Source organism: Antedon bifida, chromosome 11 (assembly GCF_963402885.1).
Source record: "Antedon bifida chromosome 11, ecAntBifi1.1, whole genome shotgun sequence".
Lineage (NCBI taxonomy): Eukaryota > Metazoa > Echinodermata > Crinoidea > Comatulida > Antedonidae > Antedon > Antedon bifida.
The window spans coordinates 15,125,288-15,147,475 of record NC_136236.1 but is presented as its reverse complement, the minus strand read 5'-3'; the positions used below and the strand labels follow the sequence as shown (position 1 = coordinate 15,147,475).

Here is a 22,188-nt window from a genome sequence, read left to right as displayed (position 1 = left end):
ATTTGAAATTAATTTAATTATAAAATCTTACAACAGATCTGCAGCGATCTAGGTTGACAGTTCATTTCCTAACTGTCAAATTACTGGGAAAAAATTGGCGCAAATAATAATATAATTTTGTAAATATTTGCTTTCTAGATGTTGCAAAGAAATACAAAATGTTTATAGATCTTGATATAAAAGATGTTTAGTGCAACGCACATTTAAAATGTAATTTGATAATGAAGTTTAACAACATTCTAAATATCTGGATTACTATACAAAAGATCTATAGAATATAAGGACACCATCCATGGAGGACACCAGTCAACTACTACATATGACAGCACTCCTTCCATAAAGTTAGGATGCCATAAATTGTTCAGAGATGCTACAAATAACTGATATAATATGCTACTGTATACGTCTAAAAATAAGAAGTCAATGAAGAACTAAAGGTCGCATTTGTAACCTTTTGTAATTATTCAATCCAAAGATGAAAAAAATTTCTAACGACGCAAAATAAGTAATGACCACTTGGCCAGTGAACTAAGAACAGGCTTTAAACAAAATGCCCAGTTAGACATTTCTGTTGCAGGATATGAATACTAATGAGCGGTAGTTATTAGAAAAGCCCTGAAGATAAGTAAGCTTGCATTTATTACTAATTTCATTTCTCCAATACAATGGTAGGCCTTAATGATAGAGGATTTACAACCTTTTATCCAATTGAAACAATCAAATGTCTTGTTTTATGTATAACAACTGTATTTTAAAAGCAGTATGTTATTTTTCATTTGCATAATTTGTTGTTTTACTGAGAATATGGTATTTAATGCACACATTTGGTAGATCTATGTAGCTGGACCTATGTGGATATTGTAAACATAAGTTATTTCCTGATATTAGTAGAAGATTGCTGACATTGGTAGAAGATCCCGGTATTGGTAAGGTGTTGCTGGTATTGGTAAAAAGTTGCCGATGTTGGTAAAAGGTTCCCAATATTGGTAGAAGGTTCCCGATATTGGTAGAAAGTTTCCGATATTGGTAGAAAGTTGCCGATATTAGTAAAAGGTTCCCGATATTGGTAAAAGGTTTCTGATATTGGTAGAAGGTTCCCAATATTGGTAGAAGGTTCCTGATATAATGGTAAAAGGTTCCTGATATTGTTAAAAGGTTCCTGATATTGGTAGAAGGTTCCTGATATTGGTGGAAGGTTCCTGATATTGGTAAAATGTTCCTGATATTGGTAAAATGTTCCTGATATTGGTGTAAATGTTCCTGATATTGGTAGAAGGTTCCAGATATAATGGTAAAAGGTTCCCGATATTGGTAGAAGGTTCCCGATAGTGGTAAAAGGTTCCCGATATTGGTAGAAGGTTCCTGATATATAGTAAAAGGTTCCTGATATAGTAAAAGGTTCCCGATATTGGTAAAAGGTTCCCGATATTGGTAAAAGGTTCTTGATATTGGTAAAAGGTTCCCGATATTGGTAAAAGGTTCTTGATATTGGTAAAAGGTTCCCGATATTGGTAAAAGGTTCTTGATATTGGTAAAAGGTTCTTGATATTGGTAAAAGGTTCCCGATATTGGTAAAAGGTTCTTGATATTGGTAGAAGGTTCCTGATATTGGTAGAAGGTTCCCGATATTGGTAGAAGGTTCCCGATATTGGTAGAAGGTTCCCGATATTGGTAGAAGGTTCCCGATATTGGTAGAAGGTTCCCGATATTGGTAGAAGGTTCCCGATATTGGTAGAAGGTTCCCGATATTGGTAGAAGGTTCCCGATATTGGTAAAAGGTTCCCGATATTGGTAAAAGGTTCCCGATATTGGTAGAAGGTTCCCGATATTGGTAGAAGGTTCCCGATATTGGTAAAAGGTTCTTGATATTGGTAAAAGGTTCTTGATATTGGTAAAAGGTTCCCGATATTGGTAGAAGGTTCCCGATATTGGTAGAAGGTTCCCGATATTGGTAGAAGGTTCCTGATATTGGTAGAAGGTTCCCGATATTGGTAGAAGGTTCCCGATATTGGTAGAAGGTTCCCGATATTGGTAGAAGGTTCCCGATATTGGTAGAAGGTTCTTGATATTGGTAGAAGGTTCCCGATATTGGTAGAAGGTTCCCGATATTGGTAGAAGGTTCCCGATATTGGTAGAAGGTTCCCGATATTGGTAGAAGGTTCTTGATATTGGTAGAAGGTTCCCGATATTGGTAGAAGGTTCTTGATATTGGTAGAAGGTTCCTGATATTGGTAGAAGGTTCCCGATATTGGTAGAAGGTTCCCGATATTGGTAGAAGGTTCCCGATATTGGTAGAAGGTTCCCGATATTGGTAGAAGGTTCCCGATATTGGTAGAAGGTTCCCGATATTGGTAGAAGGTTCCCGATATTGGTAGAAGGTTCCCGATATTGGTAGAAGGTTCCCGATATTGGTAGAAGGTTCCCGATATTGGTAGAAGGTTCCTGATATTGGTAAAAGGTTCCCGATATTGGTAGAAGGTTCCCGATAGTGGTAAAAGGTTCCCGATATTGGTAGAAGGTTCCCGATATTGGTAGAAGGTTCCTGATATTGGTAGAAGGTTCCTGATATTGGTAAAAGGTTCTTGATATTGGTAAAAGGTTCTTGGTATTGGTAAAAGGTTCTTGATATTTGTAAAGGTTCCCGATATCGGTAAAATATTCCTGATATTGGTAAATGAGACCTAACTTTCCTAAGTTTTGAAAATATTTTTATTTTACCAATAATGTCTTTTCTTTTTAATGTAATTATTTATTTTGATATATTGCCAAGAGGCAATTTAATCACTGTCGAAACAGGTGGAAATTCCTTCAAATATACAGTACATGTTGTACATAAACAAGCTGCTGTACATGTGGAGGGTTTTGCAAGGAGAAAAACTCTTGGCATCAGATAGGACTTGAAAACAAGAACCACTGGCTACATTTTTGGGCACTACAACAATTACCATATAAACTTGAGAATAAAGGCCATCGTTCTAATTTTCCAATAATTCTGTACTGTATAAAAATTTGTACAAAAAGAAAATTTGATGGAATGTTCAGCCAAGTAATGGCAATGGTGATGCATGTCTATGGTCTTAAAAAACCCACAACAATGCGCAAAGAAATTAAAAAAAATAGAACTAATTGAGAACATGGAAGGAACAAGTGGAAGACAAGGAAGGAAAGTGGAAGAAGTAGACCTAAGTGAGCAAATGCGACAGAGCGCAATGTAATTAAATCAGAGATGTAATGAGGGGAAAGACAATTTAAAAGGAGAGACAAGCAATGCTATGTGAGCAAGAAGAGGTCACCGGAAGAAGACAGAATGAAAAAATTGGCAAGCTATCATACTATACTATGGCAAGCTATAATACTATACTATGGCAAGCTAGCATCTAGTCAATCAATTTCAGGAATCTATTTGTCACCTCTACTTATCAACCAGTAGATCAGCTAAATTAGCAAATTACTAACAAATCTTCAACATTGTTAAAATATTTAATGAAATTATTTGTTGGTGTTTCGGCTATACTTATTATTGTATATTATTATTACTATAATCTAAGTATCCTAACGACAGGTTAAGTGTAATGCCAATACCTTGTCTATTAGGAAAACCCCTAAGATTAAACTACAATTATTCATTTCCTCCAACAAAGATTGTTATCAGTGTAATGTACTTTTTGTTATTACTGTAGGCCTCTTACATCTTCACACATGTTGTTAAAATATGAATGAAGTATCTACTATTTTCAATTACAAATACTAATTGGCATTTGACAAAGGGCTTAATAAAGATGACCTCTCTCTTTGTCGCTAGTATTCTTTATATCAATCTTAACCTAAATCCTAGTTTAGTAGAATTTAGCATAATTTTTATTGGTTAAATTATAGCCTAGATAGAAAGGAAATACTTTATGTGTGGTTTAGTTGCAATTTATTATTTTCTTATATTACGATTGCTACTGTATTTACAAATATTTCTGATAATTTACGAAAGTTGTTGCATGTAAAAGAGAGTGATTTTTGACAAATTTGTGTGTCAGCTTTCTGGTTTATCAGAAAATAAACTACTAACTTTTCCCAATAATAAAATATTCTTTTTTAAAAAAACTATTTCTACATTTTGTTTTTTTAACCCCTTATGTCTGTCTGTTACGCCAAGTAGCATACAAGAATTTTTTTTTAAAGTGTAACCATGCATGTATGCTTTATGCGTCAATCATATGTCCATAGAACAATACCATTTTGGAATTTCAGAAACCTACAATATAAAAAATACTGGCAGTTTTATCATTTATATATGCAATATAAATATAAAATAAAACATGGAATATATTCAGGTTCATTAAAATAATAATTGATTAGTTTAACGACAATTAATATTACAATAGTTCAAATAGAATATTTCAAATTTTATGTACGTTAATATTCTAAAAATATATTTGTTAATCAAACAGGGGGTCCAACCTGCACCTCTCCCAAAACAAAACAGGCTTACCAACTGGATGTAAACAATGCAACTATCACCCACAAATGTGTAGTTTCTGAGATGTAAAGTCCCATCTTATCTAGGCTGAAATCGAATAAATTATAAATTATATTTGGAAAGCTCTACTTATTGGTGAAATCGGTGCCTAATCTATCCTAAACAATAAAGACAGCTGATTTAGTGGGTTCACAATGTGATAAAACCGCTAGCCTCTATTCACTATAAACAGGCCTATCCAGCCTGTTGTTGTGTTGCGAGGAAACTTACCGAGATTGAATTACGAAACCGGGTCCTACGCCAATATGTCTTTTAATTTTAAAAATATTAATGAAAAAATAAAAATATATGGTGTACGTTAACACAAATATAAAGGATACCAGTTCTATGAAGTTTCATCGATTCGGCTTTGCCATTTCCCCTATTCGCCGATTCCACCCCCGAACCAACCGCTTCAGCAGTGCTTTCTGTATCTGAAATAGGCGAAAACACACAGGGGTCGAAAAATTAAACATATTATTTTTGGGCCATTAAAACACATAATTAAACACCATCCATACTACTAAATGTATTATAAACTTAAGTTACCATTTGACTCTTCAGAAAATGCTACATCAGCCCAATTCGACCAAGACTGGCCTAAAAAATTAGTTGGGCTACAAGACTTCGGATTCGCCATTTCTCTCCTGTCGTGTTTCGCTAGCCATATTTACCCATCATGCACTGCGAATGACGTAATCAGCGGGATGTACAAAATGTCTTTAAATCAAGAGAAAAAGGGTACTTTTTTCGATAAAATCGCAAATTAACATTCTCCAACACTAAAAAAAAAATTATAATTTCGTCTAGTAACTAACTAATTGTTTATTTTCTTAATTTCTATATTTATTATCCCCATATTTAATTTAAATTATTAATTAAAAGTCATGTTATTATAGGCCTACTGTACTTTACAAGTTTCCTTTTTAACATATTAATTTATTTTCTTTTAATTATTTCAGATAAAGATTTTGTTTATTTCAATAGCTTTAATTACTTCATTATTAATTCATTTTTGAAGCTGATTTGACTGGTTTTGGTTTCCTACAATTGCAATAGCCCGATTCAGGAATTATTTCTCCGTTACATCTGTCATTTCAGGTGTAAAAGTTTAAATGTTCTCAATCTATTAATTCACGCGGTAAATTACTTTGAATACCTACAGTAGCTGCTTTTGTTGAATTTAAAATTTTTTAATGTTACCAAATTAACAAAACAACCACTTTGATGATTATTTTGGAACACTAGGGTGGGTGCCAAATTTTAGGAAATCTTACTTAAAAAAAAAACATGACCTGCCGATACGTAAGGATTTATCAGCCACAAATAAAGAAAAAAATAGGTCATAGGTTAATGTCATCTTATATGCCAAGTGTTAACTGTTAAGGTCATACTGATTGACCAATCATACTTCCATACAACACACTTTACATTATTATTTATACTCTTTGCCTTTCGATTTGATATTGCCTTGTAAATTATGAACGCATCGTCTTAAAAATGTGTGCTGCTGATACAAAAGTGTTTGTAAAGAAAACATTAAAAACAAAGAAATTAAATCACATTTAAATAAATAAGGGTGAGTCTCTATAATTAGTTTATCATGATTATAGTATATACTCAAAATATCCATTAAAATTAAAAAATAGAATCATTATTATCGCTACTATCGATAAAATGCATACAAAAAGCTAGACAACAGAGACGGAGTGCAATTCTAGTGTTTTATTGTTTGTACCACTAACATAATTAAATATAAACATAAAATATATCAATAAATAATTGGACGGAATTGATTGATAAAAATCTATCTCATATAAAAAATTCATTTTGTTATCTTTATAAAATGGACGGAGGAAAATCATGTATAAATTGATTTCAATGATGTGTATTACATTTTAGTAAATTTATTATGAATTAAAATTGACGGAACAATTATTTGTAAAATAATATATACAAGCTTGTTTGTTGTTGACGCATTATCACGTACAAAAATATATTTCTATATTTAAATAAAAACTATTTACAGACATCTACATATTTAATTATGAGAGCAAATCTAAAAGCTATTATAAATAAGAATTGTTTCTAGCATATTAGTATTAATATTTCCATTTTTAAAACTATGCTACATACAAATATCATATTTAATATAAAATATCATTTAGTCTAGGACTTCTATTATTTTTTTTATCTAGTACTATACTACCCGTATTGAAGCAAACATTACAATACAATTAAATGGGCTGAGATAGGTAGCCTCATTTTGTTTAGGCCACATACAAACATCTTCAGAAGCCTCTTGGAGTAATGTACTGTTTTTGCATTTGTATACACTTTCAGCGCATTGCCAAATAAACTATACAAACAAATATCCATACTGACACAGCAAGTGTATCTATTATCATTATTTATATTATACTTTTCTATAAAAACACTTGTTATTGTTTCAAAGTTAAAGAAACTATTACATTTTTAAAAGATTGTCTTAGCATAAATTCACTTGTGTTATTCAAAGTTGATTGATATTGCTAAAAGTCAATTGTCTATTTTCACAATCTATTTCAGCGCAAACAAGACTGAATGATAATAATGGAGATCCACCGATTAGAGGATCTCTCAAGTAATGCAATATTGGAACCTAATTAGGTGATCCAAACATTTCAATACACCCCAGAGTTCTAATCATCCAGCTGACATAAGATGGCGACACCCCGGTTAATCCAGTGCTTTTGTGGGCAATCTGATGGTAGCTCGATGTGTAGAATAAAATTTGTAGAATGCCCAGTTGTTGACAAAGTCCCTCTGCGTGCACTGGTCTTGTACGCTGTGAAGAACAATCAAATCACATGAACTACCTGTACTGTACCATTAAAATTGGCATATTAGAGAATAAAAATTACTTCTAAATGAATGATCAAAGTGTGTGAAATAAAATAAGCTAAAAGAAATACATGCATGTCTCTGGGTTGAAGAGCACTGAGGCTAGGGTAGGTCTTTATCAGGGTAACAGACATGTCAATTAAAGATGTATCATGGGAGACATTAGAAGTCAGCCAACTCCCTCAATAATAAACCATTGGGCTGGTCTAAAATATTCTGAATGGTAAAAAAGAGAAATCTTTCGGTTGTCATAGTAATCTTGTAGTAGTTTTTCTTACCAGGACAGGAATAAGTAACCTGCTCAATGAACTTTGATCTTTCTTCTGGTTTCAACCACAGCTAAGATAGCAAATTAAGGATGAATAGGTTTATTAAGCATTGCATAAATCAATTCAATTAAACTTTATTATCCCACACTTCGGGGAAATCAATAGTAACCAATATTAAAGTATTGAATAATTCCACGAACAATAACGAAGGATACAATTGGTAATGTATCGTAAAGTATCTTCGGTAATGATTCATTGAGAACACGTTTCTCTCGACACCAACGTGCACCTTCCAAGAAAAGACCCTTCACATACACACCATCCACCTACAAGACAAATATATTATATTGTTCATTGTTAGCTTAGCGAATAAGCACTAGTAAAGTAAGGTTTGAAGTAGACCACACATTTCCAAAATGTACTTCTTCTAATATTGTACAACCATCTTCTGCAGTAATCACAAATATACAAGATAAAACTTGTAGCCAGTATGGTTGGGTAAAGTGTCAACCTGACCTCTTTTTCACAGAGGCCTTTGACAACCCTACTGCTCACACAGGACAATTGTCCCTTCTTTGCCATACCCCTTTAAAGCTCTGTCTACACTACCAAACTTTATGTGACAAAAAAATGTGATGTGCTCATATACAGATATATCATATCACTACCATATTTTAGCATATCACTACCAAATTTTGGCACATCACACTTTTTTTGTCAAACTAGTTTGATAGTATAGATGGAGCGCTATGGCACTGTACAAACATCTTTATGAAAAATACATTGTATGGAAAGGGTATATCTATATATAGTGTCAACAGTCGTAGGTTTATTCTACAATGAATCAAATGTTGAAATCTCTTACAGGTTTTGATGGCATTTCAGTTTCCTGGCTCATAACTTCAAACTGGAACCCTAGTTGGTCAATCGGTATCTGGTAACGTCTTGCAAAGTTCTGCATTGTACCCGTCAGGAAGGACTGAGTGAAGTAGAATCCAGACATCCAGAATACTGTTGGAACACCTCCTTGTATCCAGGCCTAAAAAAAAAGGAAATGCAAGATTATAAATACACATCTCTATTTATAAAATAGTGACCCTTTTTCCAAATAGCAACTCCCACTAAATAACAATTTGTTATCAATTAAGACTAATTTGTAAATTTACTTTAAATTCTTGTAATCTTGCCATAAGGTCAGTGACATAACTTCCTAATGGTTTCAATGACGGGTACGATTTGGCTGCCCACATGGCTGGAACCTGTAAAAAAAGAAACAAATGTTAAATTACAATCGAGTAACTTGATTATACTTCGTAATGGAAAGTAAATACAAAGATAAAAACAAAAAGATTCACCTTGCCCACCATCATACTATCAAAAACATCTTCAAGTTCGGCAGACATCACCACCAGTCCTTTGATGGCTTTCCTGATGTTCACCAGACTGCTTCTGATTACACTAATCAGTCGGTTGAACCTAATCAACTCTTGTAAAAGAACTGTGTTCATCGACTCCTCATATCTCACAGGATACTTTGCCTTCAAAACAAAATTTATAAAATTATTTTCTTTTGTAACTTAACTAAACTTGTAACTTGTACTAAACAGGGGTGGGTCTAGCAGAGAGGGGATCACAGACTACAAACTGCTGAATTATTTCTTTGATAGAACTGCCAAAACAAAATAAAAATTTAAACTACCATCTTACCTTCACTTCCTCCAAGTTGAAGTTTGAAGGAACCTTTGATAGAATATCAGACGCAAGATCATCAATTACCTGCTGGGAAGATCTGCCACCTCCAGAAGCCTACAATAGGAAGAACAAATAATTACATAATTTAATAATACGATCACAGAGGTTCCTAACCAGGAAACTAACAATTACAATAGAAACAAAAAGTGCATTATTCCATTGTGTACATAAACAAACACAAAACAATAAAGTAAATCGTGCTTATCAAAAAATACAGTAAAACTCTCCCAAAATCAGACTTTTTTTGAGGCCCAAAAAGTCCCAAATTTGTTTCTAAAACACATTCTGAATATCAGACTTTCCAGAAAACCAGAAATATTTGGCCAGTCCAAAGTGTGTCGGGTATTGAGAGAGTTGATGGTAATACAATAGAGAACAATACACACACAAAAACGTACTGCACATCCCATATCAAAGGTACAAAAACCACCACAATATATAGTGCTATTAAACATCATCCCATCTGTGCAAATTTAGCTACTAAAACTTTGTTATAATAAACTATTTTGTGCTTCAAAAAGTAGATAAATTGTATTAGTTGAAAGTGATCTGGCAAAAAAAGTGGATGCTACCGAAGTCAGTCACATAGTGCTACAACTCCAGGTGCTACAGCATGCAACATGTGCTGTTATACCAAAACCAAGTTTAATATATACCTCTCCAGCCTGTGATACCATGCAAAGCAGAAATGAAGCAAAAAACAAAACAGAGAGAAATAAACAAGAAATATTGTTAATTATACTATTATAAATATACTTTCTTGTGTAAATAAATTTAGTGTCAGTATTCTCAACAAATGTAAAAAATAAAATTGCATGTGCCTCCTACAAGCCAGAAGCTCCATTGCTTCCCCACCCCACGTGCTTACTAAACTTCAAGATCTGATTTTTATGGTAAAAATTAAGTGAAACCGAAAATAGCTGACGCAAATACCTAAAATGTCTCAACCCAAAACCAAATTAAGTTACGTGTATAAATTACCAATTCATCCCATGGACGAACAATTACACGAGGTAAAAGTGAATATTGGGTATTTGTTGGTTTAGATGTTAGATGAACCTGTGGAGGGCCAAAGTTTTATTTAAATACATTCCTGATTCATAAATTATTTTAGTTTTTTTTATTTCATACACATCCAAAAGCGAGTAACTTGCAAATTACAGGATGGATAAACTATTTAATAATAATAAGTCTCCTTTGAGGTTTAGGGAGTGGAGTTGAAAGAGTCGTGAGTTACAACCCTGGCACTAGGTAAGGATTGAACCCTAGACCTTGGAATTGGAGAGCAAGCATGTTATCCACCAAGCTACAGCTCCACTACAAGAGCAGATTTAACCCAATGACATTTTTTTTTGGCATCCTGAATTTCTGTATATGTATATTTTATTTATACAGACAATAAAAAAAACCCGATTTTATATAACATTACTATTTAGATATGTTATATATTGTTTAACTCTTTCTTTACCTGTCTTGGTAGAGTAAGTAAAATACCATCAAACAGTTGTTGCGTTTCTTGCTGATCTTTTGTTATGTCTGCATTCTCATGCAAACCAAAAACCTATAATAATATAAAAATAGTTTCACAAATCTTATTTATTTGACACAATACTTTTAGAGTATTATTGGTTAATACAAAGCAATCTAACAACAGGATGCTGAGCTCCCCTTGCCAAGATAGGAACTCGTAATAGGCCTTTGATCTTATGTGTGGCTGTGACAAATACCAACAGACTGTACTATGTACATATTCTCTGTGACGCGCGATGTCTGTTAATGGGCATGGAATTGATCGTGTTGCAGCCACAGATAAATCCTTTCATCTCCAGAACTCAGCTACCTGTTGTTAGATTGCCTTGCTGTCAGCACATGCCAGTACCAGTTTATACACATGTTTGATTGAAAACTGATCACACTATCTTTCAAATAATAAAAAGTACAGTACTAACCTCAGGATGTGGGCTGAGCGGCAGACTCCTAATGTACTCCAAGTAGCTGGCATACTGACCATCTTGTGGACAATAGTAATCACCACTTTCAGAAAACTTATACTTCTCTTTATCAATGACATTCTTGTTGTAGAAATTTATAAGCAAGCTCATTATCAACCGTCTGTCTTGGTCATCGGTCACTCGACCACCGTAGTTGCACTCACCGGTCAAGTAGACGAGTGCTTCAAGAGGAACCTCATCATAATCATTGAGAAACATCTGTCGAGAAAATAAAAATAAAGATATTGTAGAAAAATCTGTTACAAAAAACGAAGAAAATTCTGTCAACCAACAGCGAATGTATATATCTAAACAAGATAACAAGCCACAAACCTGTAGTTGTCGTACGCTTATCCTAAGATCCGATTCATTGAACTCGTAAGGTGTATTCCATCCCAATGGACCAAATTTACGCCTCTCCTGAACAACACCGTGGAAGAAGCACAAACCACACAGGAGTTTCTTCCAAACCTACGTAGAGATCCATAATATAAGTCATTGTAAACACATTGATGCATTTGCCATTTGCAATTGATGGAATATTATTATTATGACATGGAATACAACAAACCTCTTTTTTATTGCACCCATCAAAAAATACAGGATCAGAGATAGGATCATTAAGATAAGATCTCAAGAGATTAGCTCGTAATCCCTTTGGTGGTTCATTTGTCATCTTAATCCCATTCTGCAAGATTGAGACTGGGAATGATGGTGATGGATAACTTGTTAACCACAAACGGAATGTAGGCTTGTTGCGGTCAGGATCTGTGATGACTTCTTCACATATCTTCTCCAGTGTCGGTAGCCATGAGGTTGCCAAGTGACAGTTTTGTAACACAACCCAGGTGCCTTCATCAACCGCCTGCAAGTAATAATATATTTGTAAGTAAAATAAATTAATTCAATGCTCCATATTAGTGTGAAATTCAACTGCCATTAAGCAACTTAGGCATTCCATGCTATGCACACTTGGAGAGACTTCTTTTCCAATATTTCATTTTGAACTGAAGGATGCCAGAACGAATAGAGATAAAAAATGTGTAGTACACACCTTGTCAATCATAGTAGCAGCGATTGGTCCTTGTCCCTGGCCCAATGAGATGGTTTGAAGTCCGGTACCACCCATACCTTATGAATAAATGGAATAAATGGTTTTAATAGAAATAAAACCATTGGTTAATATGCATTATTCGGATACATATAAAGAGAAAGTTTAAATCTGTTTTCAAATTGAATCATAAGATTTATTAGGTGAGAGTATCTTATTCAAAATTATTGATTTAAATGTTTTAATAAACTTAAACTACAACTACTGTATACCTGTGAATTCTGAATAAAATAAAGTTAGATATTATTGAATTGAGTGAATCAAATCTATTGATAAACCATTAGGTGTGTAACAACATGCAATTATGTGGTAAGTGTTGCTGTGTTTGATATTATGTGCAAGTGTGTTATTATGTGTTGGTGTTGAGTATCTTAACATCTACATGTCAATCTCCATGCTTCATTCTTTATCAAATTATCATTTAGAAAATGTGTGCAATATATAAAATATAATCTGAAATGAGGTACAGGCTGGTAAAAAAAATGAAATAATATTAATCATTTAATTGGGGTTGACAAATGATATACCAAGACCTGTTCTGGCACATTTTTTTTTGCAATTTACCAATTCTTAACCACTATAAAATTAACTTGAGAAGAATACAAAAGAAGTTTATAGTAGGGTTATTAACTGGTAGAGCTTCTCTAACAACTGCCATGAGATCACATCATCAACAGCAAACAATGGAATGTTTTATAAAACGTAGGAATGAGCTAGCAACTAACAGTGGCCTACAGAACAACTGAAATATAAAACAATTTAATCAAATCAAAGAAGTTATTAGATAACTAAATGTTTACTACATACTACTAAGGGAAGGATATCTCATTCCCTGCTTGACCTTGTTGAACCCCGATTCCTTAGCCTTTAGTCCAGATGTTCTAGCTTCCGTTGCTTCTTCTTTAATTGCATCATTTGATAGGTTACCTGGCAACTGATTATGTTCAACATTTTTCCTACCACTAGTAGAGATTGCTTCCTTTTTTGTATCAGATTTATCATTCGCATTTTCATTCAAATTCTGTTTATAATTGTTAAAACCTTTCTTTGATTTCAAACGTTCTTGGCTTTTCTCTGCGTTCAATTGAATTTTGGATTCTGACATCTGACGTTTCAGGTCAAGTCGACTGCTCGTTCTTTCCAACTTTGTAATAATTCTTCCAACCGTTTTTTGACGTTGAATTTTTAATAAGCCTGTTGAGACATTCTCATTAATGCATTCAGTTACCATGTCAACTAACAGTTTTTTTTGCAAGCAATGTGATGACATGCGATGACACCTTGATCACTCATGCATGAAAAATGACAGCTTGATCACCCATGCATGAAAAATGACACCTTAAACACGTCTCCTGCATAAACACATTTCACAACACATGCATGAAGTATGACACCATTCAGTGAATAAAAATGATATTTTAAATGACATGCAAATGACACTGTGAATAAGTATTAGCATGCATGCATAAAACATAACATCATGACCATTAAATACAATTACACAATAAAATCTTGCCGACGCAAGAAAAAAAAAACAGAATATGAAATTTATAATCAATAAAAAAAAATGAATGAAAATCTTCTTGTAGCTGTGAAAGGTATACAATAATGGAAAACACTACAATAGCAATATGTAGATTTAACACTGCTATGAAATGAAAATTCCAGCTAACAAACTTTCCAAAACAACACGCAACAAATGAAACATGTCCATCTGCACAAGAGTGAGCAGGGTGAAGGCACACAAGAAACCACACTATAACAATCACTTAGTAGAAAAACAAACAATGCCACTCTGGAATCAGCTTTCAGCCAATAAAAGCACAGCTTAGAAAAGTTGCCAAAACTTACCAAATGGCAAATTAAAATGTTGATGAATGTGATAAGTAAAAAGGATTAAAGCTCTGTCTACACTATCAAACTAGTTTGACAAATGTGATGTGCCCAAATATGGTAGTGATATGACGTCATCGTGTCCATATATGGGCACATCACATTTTTTTTGTCACATAAAGTTTGATAGTGTAGACAGAGCTTAAAGGAGGCAGGTAATTGTGATAGTGTGTGAAAAAAAACCATTCTATTATTGCATAAATAATTTTAAAAATTATAAATAATTTTAGAAGGAAATATAGATAACAGGATAAATTAATATGTTTAAAAAACATTTATTTCCAGACTCTAAAATTATTTCTAAACATCTAATTTAATTTAGAAAATTATATTAATGGAATAGGCATATTATATTATCTATTTAATTAAATTCCATTGGCTAAACAATTTTTTTTTGTACGATTTGGTGCCAAGTATGGTTTTAATTCTGTATTACTTGAGTAATTACAGATAAATATTCCTTGTTTATCTTACCCTTCTCTGCAGCAAATTTCATGAGGACCGCCAGAGGATCAGCCCCTGGAGAAAGGATAAAGATCAAAGGTGTGGCATAGTTGGAGTCCGCATAACTTTTGGCTAGGTCAAAGGTTGGGGGTTCAATGTACGCCTGTCCCATTCGTGAGACTATGAAGTTCTGTACTGCTGGAACAATCTATAATAATAGTAATGAAACAATTAATATTTTTAATAATATGCAAGGGCGTGTGGCGCAGTTTGTCGTGTCGTTGTCGTGAGTTTGAATCCAACTCTCACCGCATTGCTTGTATCCTTAGGCAAGACACTTCACTTATGTTTGCCTCTCTCCACCCAGGTGTATAAATTGGTACCCGGTTAGATCAAGACACAGCTTTGCACTGATAACTAGCTGCATTATGGGAGCTCCATATGTGATACAAAAAATGACCATAGCAGTTAAACCGATTAGAAGCATTGTGCAATAAGTGCTATACAAGCTTGCGATTATTATTATTAAGTCCATTGGTGGTACCTTGGTAAACGCCACACTAAGTTTACCAGCATGTAATCAACAATGAGTGACCACTGAAAAACGTACCTTGTCTGGGCGGATGATCCGCAAGATTATAAGTTTCTGAATATCAGTGAGCTTCTGATGCCATGGCTCTGGAATGCAACAAGTATGAGGACTTGGGGAGTCATACAGTTTCTTCCAATCAAATAGCTGAAAATAGATTTTATAAACATTTAAACTCTTTATAAATATTTAAACTGGTAAAGAACTAAAAAAGTATAGTACATTACAATTTCAGAAACACATTTGGCATTTCATGATGGCAAATCAAAATTAATTCACTTACATTCGCTCGAACATGCATCATAAGATCATCAAACCCTCCAAGTGTTGAAACGCGAACAACTTCTGACCATGATTTATCTGACAACCAAGATGGTGCTGGATTCGGGAATGGATTCTCCAAAGCCACGCCCCCGGTAAGTAGAAATCTCCATTCGTTATCATCAATTTCACCTCTAAAAAAAAGTAAAAGAAATACAACTGTGTTATAGTGTATACTATGCAAGTATAATAGGGATAGTAGATCATACAGGGACACTGGGACTAGTTTCCTTGACACAGTGTGTTGGCAGATTCATATCCAGGCAAGGCAATATAACAACAGGATTCTGAGCTCCAGCGACCAAAGAGTTTATCATTAACAGACATAGCACACAGCAGAGAATATGTACATAGTACAGTACTGTTGGTATTTGTCACAGCCAGACATAATATCAATGAACAAAGGAGTTCTTATCTTGGCAAGGTGAGCTCAGTGTCCTGTTGTTAGATTTCCTTGGCCCAGACGACGGCTAACAACACAATATGTGTAGGTCCTAGCAAATCGAAAGCTCTATGTTCACTCATATGATGTCATATCTATGACACAAGCCATTGGCTGAAACCAGAAGACTCTCTTACCTTCCTTTTGCCAAACTGATGCAAAGTATAAACGAAAACAGAAGTTTGTCTTTCTCAAACAAAGAGCGGCAGATATTCTGATAGATGTTGAAGGTGAAGTAACTGTTCAGGTTGTCTATGCGCACTTCTAGCTCATTAGATGGTGGCGTATCCGAGATGGACTGAAAGACAAATACAAACAGTGTTACTAAACTGAAGCCATCCCTTTGACCAAGATCTTCTTAGCTCCAAGCAGTAAATTGACAGTGACAATTTATGCTGTTTTTTGTGCTTTAAGAAAAATGAAGTGCATTAAAAGGCATGAATCAAGTAAAGATTCTTATTCAATTTGGTTATAAATGAATTATAATATTGGTGATAATGATAACAGAAATGTGAACCTCAACCACACACACATGAATAGTATTAGCTTGCTTGTGTTACTGAAAGACCCTTTAATGTACAATTACTGTTCTTTTTATACATAATCATATATTTCCATGACCGAAATGTGTTTCAGTCTTGCAATAAATGTGTTTATCCACACATCAACACATGGTGAGAGAAAAAAAGGCAATAGCTGGCCTATAACCTGTCGTGTAAGCAAAGCTTTTTACTTAAAACATGATCTAAATTTTAAGCTAGTCAGATGTTTTCTTTTTAAGCTTAGTAAAACCTTGCACCTGTGATATACTTATCCAATATTAAATTATCAAAATGAATGTGCAGATAAACCAACAAATAACAAATCACGCTTTTAGCAAATCAGCTTCCCCAAACCATTTAGCCTTTGAACAACATGTAATTATCACATCAACACTTGTGCTGGCCAACTGGCCTAAACTTACTGAAAAACCTGCTGCATCAGTGGAGGTCATATCCTTAGTATCTGATATAGACTAAAGAGCATCAATAGGTCAAATATTGGAAACATATATTATTATTTTAAACTTGTTTAAACTTTAAACTTTTGTCTGTTCTAGTTGTAGTTGTCCCATGACCTAGAGGATCATAGGGGCATAGCAGATGAGATACAGTAGTAGCACTCATCATGATACGATACACAGGCATAATCCATATCTGACAGTGGTGCCTATCTCCTCTCCGGGCTTGCAGGATTTTGCTGGATAGCGTCATTGGTTCTTCTGAACCGACACCCTTGTAGTTGGTTTTTTGTTTGTTTTTAGTACCAACAGGGTGTCCAACCAACCTCCACACAAGTTTTACTTGAGACGTAGAAATTTATAGAGTATATAGAGCATTGAACTAGATTTTTTTTTTCTAGCACATTAGAAAAGTCTGGAAGTTAATTTCAGAAATACATTAATATCAATTATAACCCATTGCTCCAGTTCTTTAGCTGTAGACCACTACTCAAATAAGAAAGTATAGGCCTGTCCACCTCCAAACGCTCTGTAGAGGTTTTACTGGTTTGTACTTTCTGTATTTAATGACTTACCTGTGAATAGAGGTTAATGAACCAAGTGAGTGAATACTGGTACATGGGTTCAATATTAGCCAGGTCAGATATTGTGAAAAACAGGATAGATGAGTGCTTAGCAACCTGTAAAAAAAAAAGAAATTCCATTGATGTATATATACGCCCAGTAGCATTTGTCTCTTAGCTTAACAAAAGGAACAGTTTATGATTGAAATATTTTACTTTCATGGTTAGAGTGGGCTGAAGCTCACAGGTTATTAAAAATATCAACGCTACTATTTATGAATGTTAAAAAGTTGTATAACAAGGGCCTTGGAAAGGAATGCAGTACTTACTGGTTTATACCCATTCCTTGTCTCATCAATCTCTTTCTCTGTGATAGATGCTGCTTCCTGCTTCTCTCCAATCTCTTTTGCCAGAACTTTACTGGAGGACAAGATTTCAATGGCAGTCTCATCCTCTAGTATGTTGCCCTGTGAGGATGACAATACTTCAAGGATCTTGTCCTCGATCTCTTTCAGCTGTCTGCGGTTCCTTGCACTCTCCAGAATCAGCTGGTTCTTTTTCTCTTCCAGCTGTGGTTTCTCTTTTGCAGCTACTAGACCAAGGAGTTGATCTTCAAGACCAAGAGGTGTGATCATGAAGTTTAGAAGAGTTACTTTAACAGACACCTCTGGGAGATAATGTGGATTTCGTAGTCGTGTAGTGATGTAGAACTTAAAGTCATGGCTGAATTCAATCACATTGTCACCTATACGGATGTAATCCAAGCCATTCTGAAAACAAGATTTATGGCATATAAGTAAAAATACAAATAAGCCTTTTGATTGGCTTGATAAAAATTGCATTGTTTAAACTTACTCTTTTGAGTGGACAGTATACGAACCTACCAACAATCTGATTGGTTGGATAGTGTTAAAAGTTAGCAACCATCTGATTGGCTTATCAATAATTACATCTTCATGCTTGTTTCATATTGTATAATACTTTCATTTAATATAAATTAAAATAAATATGTAAAGCGTGCAAGGGCGTTTATATGTATTTGTGTCTAATCTATGACAAGCTCAACATAATGAGAATGTTTACTGGTGATAACACTCTATACTTAATTAATATGAGCAGCAAACATTAACATCTATACTAACACTAAATGATAACGGGATCAATAAACTATACTGACTAGTATGACAATGACACAAAGTTGATTTACTGATGATATAATTTGATAAGGCTGATCACAATGTTTTTAAACAAAAATTGTGGTATTACACCGGAGTTGTTTAACGTAATATCATGCATAATATAACCAAACTAACAATAACATAATAAAATTATAACAAGCTACTAAACTGTAATAACAAATAAAAAAATAATAAAATAAATTATAGTAGCCACCAATGCACTTTGAACCCTCTTAATATTGACGACCATTGTTTTTAGCAGTCCAATCACCTGTTTATTTAAATATTTACCATAATATATAGCACCTGGTTTTATAGAAGTTACCCATTAGTTTTAACCCCATAGAATTGCTATTGTGTTTATTATTTCATATGAGACAAAAACAACAACAAATCGTCCACATGACGTGCACGAAACAATTCTGATTTTGACTAAATTAACTTTTGTGAAACTGGATCAAGAACGAATAAATAAACCTACAAATGATGGGACAGGATTTTACATTTGATATTCTACATGCAAAGGGAAGTTATTCAAGCATGCAATGCAATAAGTCATTTCTAATGAGACAACTTACATCCATTGGTGAATCGGGCTAAAGGAAAAGAAATAAAACAAGTTAATAACGAATAATAAAAACAGATGTACGCATAAATAGTTGGTATGTGCTTGCCAATTAAAGAAAATTTAGCAAGAGCATGCCTGATTGGTAACCAAAACTTTGCTTTGCGTTCTGTATGTTTTAAATTTATGTGGTAAATTCTTAGTTGAGTAACAAAACTCACTCATAACATTACCTGTTTAAAAGTTTGTTTCAGAAGAAGTGGTTCCAGAACTGGATCAAGTTCTTGACCAATGTTCTCCAGTAAACATGGCTGCCCAAACTGGATACAGTTCTCCAGTGTCCTGGTGTACGTGGGGTCCGAGAGCTTTATCACTTGTAACTTGTTAGGCTTCTCCATGTTCTTTACCCACTTGTTGGCCTGGCCTTGAGGGTCTATCATTAGAGGCCAACGATTCGCATTTGTTACAATTAATGCATTGTCCACAGAAAAGCTGTAATAACATGATAGATACAATAATTTATTAAGCATAAAAAAGGGAAGGTCCTGTATTATTTCAGACTGCAGGGAATGAGCTGTTAGGAGCTCATTGTACTAAACCTTTGTGTTATGTGGTAGAGTGGCCAATTCTTTTCCAATCATACTCCTTATCCTCCATAGCATTTTCTACCAGGTTCTCATTTACAGAGTGGACTGGGTTGTTCTTCTGAAAATTAACCCAGGTCTGTATGATATTTAAATGGAAATATATGTGTTTGCTATCGAGTACTGTATGTGCCAAGGAATCAACAGTCATTTGATATTCTTACTTGTCGACTGGTAGTCCAGCTAGCTGCCAATCTCTAATTTTAACAGGATCTCCAAGAGTTGTCGAAAGAGAAAACACAGATGAAACTGGAATAGACTTGTCTTGACACATCTCATACCATTCCTTCAAACATTCCTATCATAATCAAATCAAACTGTATTATTAAAAAGGTACTTCCCCCTACTGATAGCAATATGTTTCTGAAGCATTGTGGTTCAATTCGAACAGATTGTTTTCTTACAACTACTCCAATAAAATGTATATTCTACAAAAAAATAGTTTGGAAAAAGTTCTTCACTTTATCAGAGAACATTTACAGATATTTACCTGTCTAAAGGACAACGTGAAAGGACCAAGGTACGCAACTACACCAGCAGAAAGCAACACATCACCGACTATGTTCACATATGTAGCGCTCAGCTGCTCGGTAAGCTAACATTATTAAAAAATAATAACTTTTAGTAATATTACATAATAACATTATAAATATAATTTGCATAGTAATAATATAAAATGACTCTCATCTATTAATTAAAGTAATGTAAATTGTAGTGTATATCTAAATTATATCTTTCTATGTTTTTTTAAATGTTTAGATGTTCATTTAATAATTGTCGAGGACCCCTTCTGAAACAAGCTTCCCAGCTTAAAGGGTTATCCTCTGCTTTTCCATAACTGTTTAATTATTTAGTTTTTGTTTGATTTTGCTAATTTCAAACTATAATGTATTGTATTGTGTATTTTATGGAAAGCAATAAATATTACAAACAAACAAATAGCCAATCACCAGTAGTTCTACTGTTTGTAACAACTAGCATCCACTCATGTGGAGTATGCAAGTCTGAAACAACTGGATATGACATCCAATCTGCATCCTCCACAAGAAATATTATCTTTACCGACTAAGCAAAACTTGAGGATTAACTACTGTACTCTACCTGTTGCCATCTCTCTTTTTCACCACCAAGACCAGAGATCAGTTTCTTTGCACGGACAATCTTCAATCTTGTCATCTCAATTTGGTCTTCTAAGTTCTATAAAATATCAATAAAAGAAACAAATTAAGTATGGCTTGCAGGTGGATTAAGATTTCTGAATTTCAGACATCAAATTCTGGAAGATTTCTCCAATACCATTATGTCTTATACATCATTTACCTTCTTTTCATTGAACTTGGAATCTAGATGATCATTAAGACCTTGAAGCTTGTCTGTCACCTCTTTCAATGCTGCTCTCTTCTCATTCAGTTTCAACATCTGCTCTTCCAGGGTTGACTCTGCATTTTGCAGGCTAGCCCTCTTGGGTGCTACAACCTTAGCCACCCTGTCATACACCTCAAGGGCTCGAACCCAACTGCAAAGCCCTTCACAGGCTGAGGAAATCTTTTTAACAATACTAGGCTCAAAGTCCGGATTATCAATAAACTTCTCTCTGATTTTCTTCATAACGCTAACCGGTATGTTGTCTTTGTCATAGTCTTTTAATGACTCAAGGAATTTCATATCACCAAGCATCTGTAAAATTGAACAATAAATATATTAACTGGGCGCTGGGGACCGGACCATGATCAGCACCTGAGGAGGAAATCTACTCTTGGCAAACAATGTACTTTATTGTGACCAGGTGCTATTATGTACACATCTTTAAAACATCCCAAGGAAGGCAATAAAGATTAAATTGCTTAAGGATACAAATGGAAAATGTATTGAATCCATGCTTTTTACATGCTAGTCCAATATCACTTGCAAATACACCCTACCTCTCTCCCCAGTATTATACCAAAACCTTAAGATAAATGGAATACTGAAACATTCACTATTCTGAGCATGAGTTTGGATGAGAGCAACAAGAGATTCTCTTGACAACTCAC

General features: G+C 34.2%; 2 protein-coding genes across 6 annotated transcripts in view; both read right to left on the bottom strand.

The window, feature by feature from the left end:
• The window catches only part of LOC144855325 (uncharacterized), a 28,809-nt gene extending 23,634 nt beyond the window's left edge, over positions 1 to 5,175 (bottom strand). The window contains exons 1-2 of the mRNA XM_078713145.1: positions 5,060 to 5,175; positions 4,852 to 4,944 (exon numbers count right to left, since the gene is read on the bottom strand). Coding sequence (XP_078569271.1) covers positions 4,852 to 4,944; positions 5,060 to 5,150 — 184 coding nt within the window. The 5' untranslated portion in view covers positions 5,151 to 5,175. The remainder of the gene's footprint in view (positions 1 to 4,851; positions 4,945 to 5,059) is intronic.
• A 1,126-nt stretch (positions 5,176 to 6,301) lies between these two features.
• LOC144855950 (dynein axonemal heavy chain 3-like) overlaps positions 6,302 to 22,188 on the bottom strand; it is a 54,109-nt gene continuing 38,222 nt past the window's right edge. The window contains exons 46-72 of one of the 5 annotated variants that reach the window (XM_078713912.1): positions 21,476 to 21,832; positions 21,257 to 21,352; positions 20,646 to 20,750; positions 20,320 to 20,453; positions 19,745 to 20,003; positions 19,525 to 19,542; positions 18,098 to 18,538; positions 17,781 to 17,885; positions 17,170 to 17,220; positions 16,343 to 16,503; positions 15,726 to 15,897; positions 15,464 to 15,589; positions 14,884 to 15,061; positions 13,324 to 13,710; positions 12,460 to 12,536; positions 11,977 to 12,270; positions 11,739 to 11,876; positions 11,364 to 11,624; positions 10,883 to 10,975; positions 10,396 to 10,473; positions 9,370 to 9,468; positions 9,018 to 9,200; positions 8,829 to 8,921; positions 8,528 to 8,701; positions 7,878 to 7,988; positions 7,672 to 7,732; positions 6,302 to 7,337 (exon numbers count right to left, since the gene is read on the bottom strand). In XM_078713912.1, coding sequence (XP_078570038.1) covers positions 7,192 to 7,337; positions 7,672 to 7,732; positions 7,878 to 7,988; positions 8,528 to 8,701; positions 8,829 to 8,921; positions 9,018 to 9,200; positions 9,370 to 9,468; positions 10,396 to 10,473; positions 10,883 to 10,975; positions 11,364 to 11,624; positions 11,739 to 11,876; positions 11,977 to 12,270; positions 12,460 to 12,536; positions 13,324 to 13,710; positions 14,884 to 15,061; positions 15,464 to 15,589; positions 15,726 to 15,897; positions 16,343 to 16,503; positions 17,170 to 17,220; positions 17,781 to 17,885; positions 18,098 to 18,538; positions 19,525 to 19,542; positions 19,745 to 20,003; positions 20,320 to 20,453; positions 20,646 to 20,750; positions 21,257 to 21,352; positions 21,476 to 21,832 — 4,398 coding nt within the window. In that variant the 3' untranslated portion in view covers positions 6,302 to 7,191. The remainder of the gene's footprint in view (positions 7,338 to 7,671; positions 7,733 to 7,877; positions 7,989 to 8,527; positions 8,702 to 8,828; positions 8,922 to 9,017; positions 9,201 to 9,369; positions 9,469 to 10,395; positions 10,474 to 10,882; positions 10,976 to 11,363; positions 11,625 to 11,738; positions 11,877 to 11,976; positions 12,271 to 12,459; positions 12,537 to 13,323; positions 13,711 to 14,883; positions 15,062 to 15,463; positions 15,590 to 15,725; positions 15,898 to 16,342; positions 16,504 to 17,169; positions 17,221 to 17,780; positions 17,886 to 18,097; positions 18,539 to 19,524; positions 19,543 to 19,744; positions 20,004 to 20,319; positions 20,454 to 20,645; positions 20,751 to 21,256; positions 21,353 to 21,475; positions 21,833 to 22,188) is intronic. The other 4 variants (XM_078713913.1, XM_078713914.1, XM_078713916.1 and 1 more) reach the window with 4 other exon arrangements.